The sequence below is a fragment of the Meleagris gallopavo genome, chromosome Z, assembly GCF_000146605.3.
Source record: "Meleagris gallopavo isolate NT-WF06-2002-E0010 breed Aviagen turkey brand Nicholas breeding stock chromosome Z, Turkey_5.1, whole genome shotgun sequence".
NCBI classification, from domain to species: Eukaryota; Metazoa; Chordata; class Aves; order Galliformes; family Phasianidae; genus Meleagris; species Meleagris gallopavo.
The window spans coordinates 51,750,339-51,757,452 of NC_015041.2; the positions used below are offsets into that span (position 1 = coordinate 51,750,339).

The 7,114-nt window shown below is 39.7% G+C and overlaps 1 protein-coding gene across 1 annotated transcript in view; it reads right to left on the minus strand.

Moving 5' to 3' along the window:
- FAM81B (family with sequence similarity 81 member B) overlaps positions 1 to 7,114 on the minus strand; it is a 17,616-nt gene that overhangs the window by 9,506 nt on the left and 996 nt on the right. The window contains exons 2-3 of the mRNA XM_031557362.1: positions 5,073 to 5,191; positions 520 to 649 (exon numbers count right to left, since the gene is read on the minus strand). Of these exons, the coding sequence (XP_031413222.1) occupies positions 520 to 649; positions 5,073 to 5,191 (249 nt within the window). The remainder of the gene's footprint in view (positions 1 to 519; positions 650 to 5,072; positions 5,192 to 7,114) is intronic.

The following is a 7,114-nucleotide window of genomic DNA, read 5'->3' on the forward strand; positions in this document are numbered from 1 at the left end:
AAAAAAAAAAGAGAGAGAGAGAGAAAATACCATTTTCCAGAATATTTTCAGTGCTACAGTTTCAAATACTTTTGAAATATTGCCAGCTTTCATAGGAAACTGGATATGCTACTAGATGTCTCCTTGCAACCACCTTAAAATTGAAGAAAAAAGAGTGGATGTATGAACTATTTTTCAGCTCCAGAATTAATGTAACTGAATTTTCCAGATGCACTGAAGGCAGAATTGTGCTTTAATTTAAGGGACTTCTAAACCATGCTGAGAAACCAACTGTGATGCATCATTCACAATCTTAGTATTCCCAAATCCTATGATACTTCCATTAACTGTTTTTAGACTACATCTATTAGAAAGGCCACTACCATTCCACACCATCAAAGAAAACTTAATTTTTAAAAAAATCTTGAGACGTTTTATCACTGGTGCATCCATCATTAATATTGATCAGCACATAGGAAAGTAAGCACTCTACGTGTGCCTCATCATCACTCATCAGGTACTGCGAATTTCTGTACTCACCATCTTCTCGAAACTGCCAATATGATTTTTGAGGACAGAGCGAAGGCTGTAGATCTCCTTATTGATGTTCTGGACCTCGTTCCTGATAGCACGGATGTCTCCTGATAGCTGTGCAATACTTGCCTCACATCTGCAAACAAACCAGAGACAAGAGAACATCTGCATGGACACATATAAGGGTGGAGCTGAAGGTGAGGACGTGGAAGGCACTCAGCATTTGCCCAGCAGTTCCCTTAGCTGCAGTGACAACACACATGCTGTCCGTACACTGCAAACCTCCTTGTGGCTCCCATCAGCTTGAGGTGACCTGAAATAGTTCACAGCTCACCCTGCTGGGCCATTTCCTCCTCAGTTTCCTACTGTCTAATCTTAAGGGTGAGCTAATTTAAACCTGAAATGCAAATTGAGAGGTTACTCAGCTGCCTCCAGTTTTTGGATGCCTATCTAGAGCGTAGGAGTGCCCAGACGGCAGCATCCTTTGGCTGGAAGCAGATGTGGAGGATGATCAGGTTTGGAATGGCAAGAGGCAAAAAAAAACCCATGATGTTTTATAGGAAGCACTTGTCATTTTCTATTTAAACTCTCTCGGTTGCATTCACTAAAATATCTTGTCACATTTCAAATGGGCAAAGAGATGATATGAGAATGATGGCATTAATTGAATAATATTTAACCAGCTTACCTCCAGGTAACATATGCATCCAATTTCTTTCTGTCTTTACTGCACCTATACACAATGCGTAATATATGTGTATATATTTACATAAATACATTTTTTTCCGCAGGAGGAAGATGATTTGCTTCAGTGTATATGTAAATATTTGTATAACATCATAAATACATCTAACATGAGCTAGAAGATAGAGACTTCTGCTCCTGCACTCCTCCATAAAGAGTGGAGGAAGACAGAGAATTTCCTCACGTCTGCCCCTCAGGAGTAACCACCTGCTCCCATCAAAGGCACTTGAAACAATACTGAGGAAACAAATATCTTACCTTGTGCAGTGTGTGTGCAGCATAAAGCACTGCACCATTTAGTATACGTAGTGGATTAGAAATTGAGTAAAGAAAACAGATGAGTTTTAAAATGCCAGAGAAATTATCCTCCAAAGCACTAAAGCCAGTGCTGTTGTCAGACAAAGGAACTAAAGAGAGGCTATGGCAGTTTAAATAGGCCAGTCTTTTGTCATCTCTTGATGATGCAGAAATATTGAGATATACCTGCAGAGCATTCACATCAGGGAAATGAAAAATTTTTCTGCTGATAATAGAGCCTTTGTACAAAGGCCAGTACATTGATTAAAAAAAAACAACAAAACAAACAAACAAAAAACCCCACTATATATATATTATTCATCTGGAAAACAAATTACAAAATAGCTCAAAAGGTGAACATTGCTCTTAAGAGGGCAGGGCATGTGAATTGTGGTGCCTGCTGCACAGCTTTTACCAGTCAAACCTCAAACACCAGCATGGAGCTGGCAAGGGATGACGCTCCAGGGGCTGGGAGCCTCACGGGGACAAGGGACACCCAGCACTGTACTGGGATGGAAGAGCTCATTTGTATGTAACAGCAATGAGTCTGTGGCAAAGGTGGGATTATGGGGTGATAGCAGCCTCTCCACAGCTGGAGCAGTGGGGATGCTCTCAGAGGTGTGCTTCATGGATCATATGTGCCTACCAGCAATACTGGTGCCTTGTGCAGCATAGCATGGTTGCAGACTGGAAGATGTAGTTCTGAAGGGAATGGACTTGCGACTTTTAAAATCCTGCACCAAATCAGTATTTGATATAGGAGATCCTCAACAGACTGTGGTGAGATCATTGTTTTCCAGTCACATACGCAGAAACTGGGAGTAAGTGAGGATGGATATGGAAAAGTGCAGGAAGTACGCTCCTTGTTAGATATGCATACAAATTAAATAGCAAAAAGAAATAAGAGCTTCTAAGGATTGTACAGAAGGATTTAATTATTGGCAGGAATATGGCTGTCTCATATACATTTGAGGAACGCTACCCTATCAAGACATGGAAAGAGCATATATTTAACAAAGGACTACTTAATTTGGCAAAGTTTGCATACTCTGAAGGGTGGAATAACTTCAAGGGCGTGCATCACTGGCTTTGGTAGTCTAGCACTACACTGGATTTTTCCTTTGTGCAACAGGAAAAAAAATCTCAGGAAAAGAATTGTAATGCAGACATCTATGTAAAGTGCAGTGATTATGTAAAGTGCAGTGATTATTCAGTCTTCTTGTTGGTGTATGTGAAGAGACAGGTCAATATTTATGAGAAGTATTGTTTCTTCTCCCAGTTGATTACCTAAGTTTTATTACTCTAAAATATGATCCCAAACCCAAAGGAATTCTTTCTTTAAATTATTTTAAGAATTAGAACACAAATCTAAAATACAGCTAATTTTAGACGCTGGCTGCTGATGTTGAAGGCTGTTTTTACTGTCACTGCCATTTGAAACAGAAACGTTTATATGGTATAGATATGTGGTCAGAAGGTCCCAGAAATTAATGGGTGGCTGTGCCCGTATTCAACAAGAGTGCTCTGTCTGTCTTTCAGGGGAAGACAGAGTGACAGAAAAGAAAGACACAAATTGAATTACAAGAGTTAATCCACATTAATCCTTTACACATGGCAGAATACAGGAGGATGAATCATCTGCTCTGAGAAAGAGCAGAGCACCATTAAGGTTTACTTCATTCCAAGCAATCTTCAAGTGGCTGCAAGTCATCAGCAAAACTTCCTTTGCAAGTTTGCACTAGGAAGATTTCTATTCATTCAAAATATGTAAGTTACATGAACCCCTGAGTCTGTCTCCAGCCACTCTGGGCCATACTTCCTTTATACAGCTTTGAGCTGAGACTCAAGGTCAAAAGAACATGAGAAATGCAAGCACTAACCATCCCTGTTGCGATGATCCTGCTGGTCAGTTCTGGCCCACTTCAGAGGCACTGCGCTGGGGACATTTTTGCCAGTGAGAGAAATGAGAAAGTGCTGAAAATTCGTAAATCACACGAAACTGGGCTATGCTTCAGTGTGCACTGTCATGGGTGCCTGACCTCCATTATTCTGCGTGGATTTTCATTGTGTAGATGGGAATGGATTAGACTTTTTTTTTTAACCCTCTGCATTTTCTTTTCCATTTCCTGCTTTCCCCAGTGTGTTTGGTTTCCTTTGCTGCAGGCCAATGCTCCGGTACAGCAAATGGGAACAAGACCTACAGCAGCAGGCAAAAGTGAGCAGCACGCCTGGAGAAACACTGGGAAAAAGTAACAGGACACATCGCCCACTGAACGTTATGGCTTTGCTGAAAGCATGTCATCTGGAAATTCTGCCCATACAAATTTGAGAACACCAAGAGAAAAATTTATCGTATGATCACCTCTTGCATTCTTTCAATGCTGATCAGCCGCAAGATTTAAAAAATGTATCTTTCTCCTGCCAACTTTAAATGTACTGGCTTCACCGTCTAATTTTGAATTCTTGGGCTTTTCTTCAGTAGTTTGGAGTCCTTCAGTACACTATGAATTTTTTTTCTGCTTCTCAGTATCTATACCTGGAAGTGAAGAAATCTCTGGATATTTTTTTTAGAAGCTATACATAGACGCGTACTTCTCTCAGCCAGATATTTTCCTTATCTCATCACCACATTCCTGGCTGTTCTTAACAACATATCAAGCTTTTCACTTCAGAAAGGGAATTCTGGACTCAGTTCAGTATTCTGAACTGAGAATGGAGCTACCTGGTCCCTGTCCACCAGTACTCCACAGCTCTGGTCCAGTCTTAGCATTTCTGATACTGTCTATTTGTGAGAGCCCACTGTTATTCATCTACCGTATTCCCTAAACTTTTCCTAGAGAATTCAGCAACAGAGCAGTTCCTCACAGGGCTTACAAAGCACTTTTTTTCTGTTCACCCATATGGCCCACTTACATTCTTTCACAACACCAATCATATTTCTGTTATCTACAGATATCAATAGCAATAATTTTATATGGAAAACATACGACTGGCCTCCAGAGAAAAACAAACAAGGAAACATTAGAAGCATGCCAGTTCAAGGAGTTTTCTTCCTTAAAGACTACTTTTTTTCAGTGTACTGGTCAGTTCAGACATTTCTTAAACCAAATACTTTCTTGATACATAACACATCAGAGTTTCATTTTTCCTTAAGTCGTAACATTAGTGTTTCTAAATGCCTCACAGAAGTTCACTATCAAAGGAAGAAATCCAGTTTGTTCTTTTCACTTTCCAAGAGAGGAGGTGAAGAACTACAGGACAGCTTAAGCTACTTCAGCTGAAGTCAGGCCAGACTAGAGCTGAAGGAAGGAAAAAAAAAATTAAGTACGTTGTGAAGAACAATATAGGGAAAAAAAAGGTATTTTTTTCCTGGTTTGATAATTTTATTAACATGTAGAATGCAAAGTATAGATCTGTCACAAAAAAATGAAGCTATAAAATGAGTGCAAAGTATGTTTGTGCCACCTCTGAGCTTGCTTTGCCTGAACTGGAAAAGAGGGCCATCGTATATTCCTTACCTCACCACTCTTCCACGCAGGTCTCCAAGACTCTGGACATATTTATGGTCCAGACTTTGAATAGCAAAATTGGTTTGCACTGTGATACCATCTCTTGTTCTTATTTGTCTCTCCAAAACCTGTAAATTCAAAATATTTAATGTGGTTCTGGTTTTCCATATTATTTATTTGTACTAAAAAAAATGGGTTGAAGCACCATTTTCAGAAAAAGGCCTATACGCTTGTTTTTCTCTCAAGGAAGAAGTAAGCAGCATATTTTTCTTTCAGAAATCTACACCTGTATAAATCAGTGCTCAATGCCAGATAGTGTAGGGCTTTGGGCAGCCTATGCTAGTAGGAGATGTCCCTGCCCATGGCAAAGAAGTTGGATTAAGTTGGTTTTTAGGGTCTCCTTCAACACCATTCCATGGTGTTGTGAAATTATGTCTACCTCTCCCTTAAGATTCTGCTTTATGTTGAAAAGTCCAGCATTCAAAAACAGGGAAATGTTACATCCACCTAATCCCAAACTGGCATGAGTGTCAGTATAAGCAGCTAGTCAATGTCTTGTTTTGCTCTTTTTGTCTGTTTTATTGCACAGTAATAAGTGTCTGATCTAAAGACAGAAGGAGCAACCCCCCTGAAGGCTTTTTGGCAGTGGCCCATACTGATCATATCTGTATGTGTCACAATAATTAATTTTAGGAAGCTTTCTGGAGCTACCATGACCTTTTACAGACACAAAGCTGAGCGAGGGAGTTATATTCCAGATGCCCCAGTTTTAGGACTCGGGTTGAGAGCAGAGGCCCTGAGCTGACATTTCAGTGTGCCACAGCCATCCAGGGTTATGGTTGGAGATAGGATGAGAGGCACTTCTCACCTCTGCAACTAAACTTTTAACACAGATGTCTCCATCATGCAATTTGAAGTCTCTTCATGGAATCATGGACAGTGAATTAATCAAGGTTGTAGCCCTAATTATCTTGAGGTTGTTAGTTCAGCTTATGCAGTTTTGCAACTCTGTCAGAGGGATGTGTTTCATTGTCTGCAGCTTCACTCCCTCAAGAGTCTTCCCCAGGACAAAGTATCCTTCTTTTTAGGGCATTCTTCATGTTCTTAGAGTATGGAAGACACACTTCCAGGTGAATCCCTTTGTTCTTTTTAAAATGCTTTAGAAATGATCATTGCTCAACTGCTCTAGCTCAGTGTGTGCCAGGAGCAATTCCCCAAACTGTATTCTCTGGTGGCTTTTGTTGACAAGCTCTCACTGTGCTGCTTTGCATGCTGTTGGTCCTTCACACTCAGAAAATCCTCACAGCCGTAGCATAGAAAGTGAGAGATTCCACTTGAGATGAGTAGAGTCATTTACAGCCAGGGAAAAAGTCTGGGCTTAGAAAACTGACAGCATCTTGGCCATTTTTCTAGTAAAATAATCCCGATGTCAGGTGAGTCATTATTTCAAATTTGTTATAATAAACACATAGAATGTATAGTATTTCCCCAGTTACATAAGAAACAAAATTTTGAATTTACTGCCATTTGGAAGGCATTCAGCACTTGAAAAGATAACACAAATCTCGTTGGAAGTCTGCTTTTTGTACTGTACATTTTTGTCCAAAAAGAAAATCAAGGAGTTGGTGAATTTCACATATAAATTTGACAAATAACAGAAAAGAATTAAAATCTTTAGCTAGAACAGGTACCCCATGAACTTTCAGTACAGAATCATCAGTTATCTCAGATTAAGTGTGACCTGAACCCTCATTCCAGTTTAAACAGAGCTTCATGAAGACTTTCAATGTTCAATTATGTTTTCATACAGAAATTATGTGAAGTAGAACATCTACAACTAGAAAACTAAGGAAAAAAGATTGATTTTTCATATTATGTTAGAAAAAAAATGCAGTTTACTCATTTCTCCTGAATTCTGTCTCCCATGCTCCAACAAAAATGAAAGCAAATAGGATGTGAATCTTCCAGGTAATAGAGAGTAACACAAAAACTTGTTTGTCTGCTTGCCTTGCCTTGCCTTGCTTTGCCTTGCCTTCTCTTGCCTTCCCCCT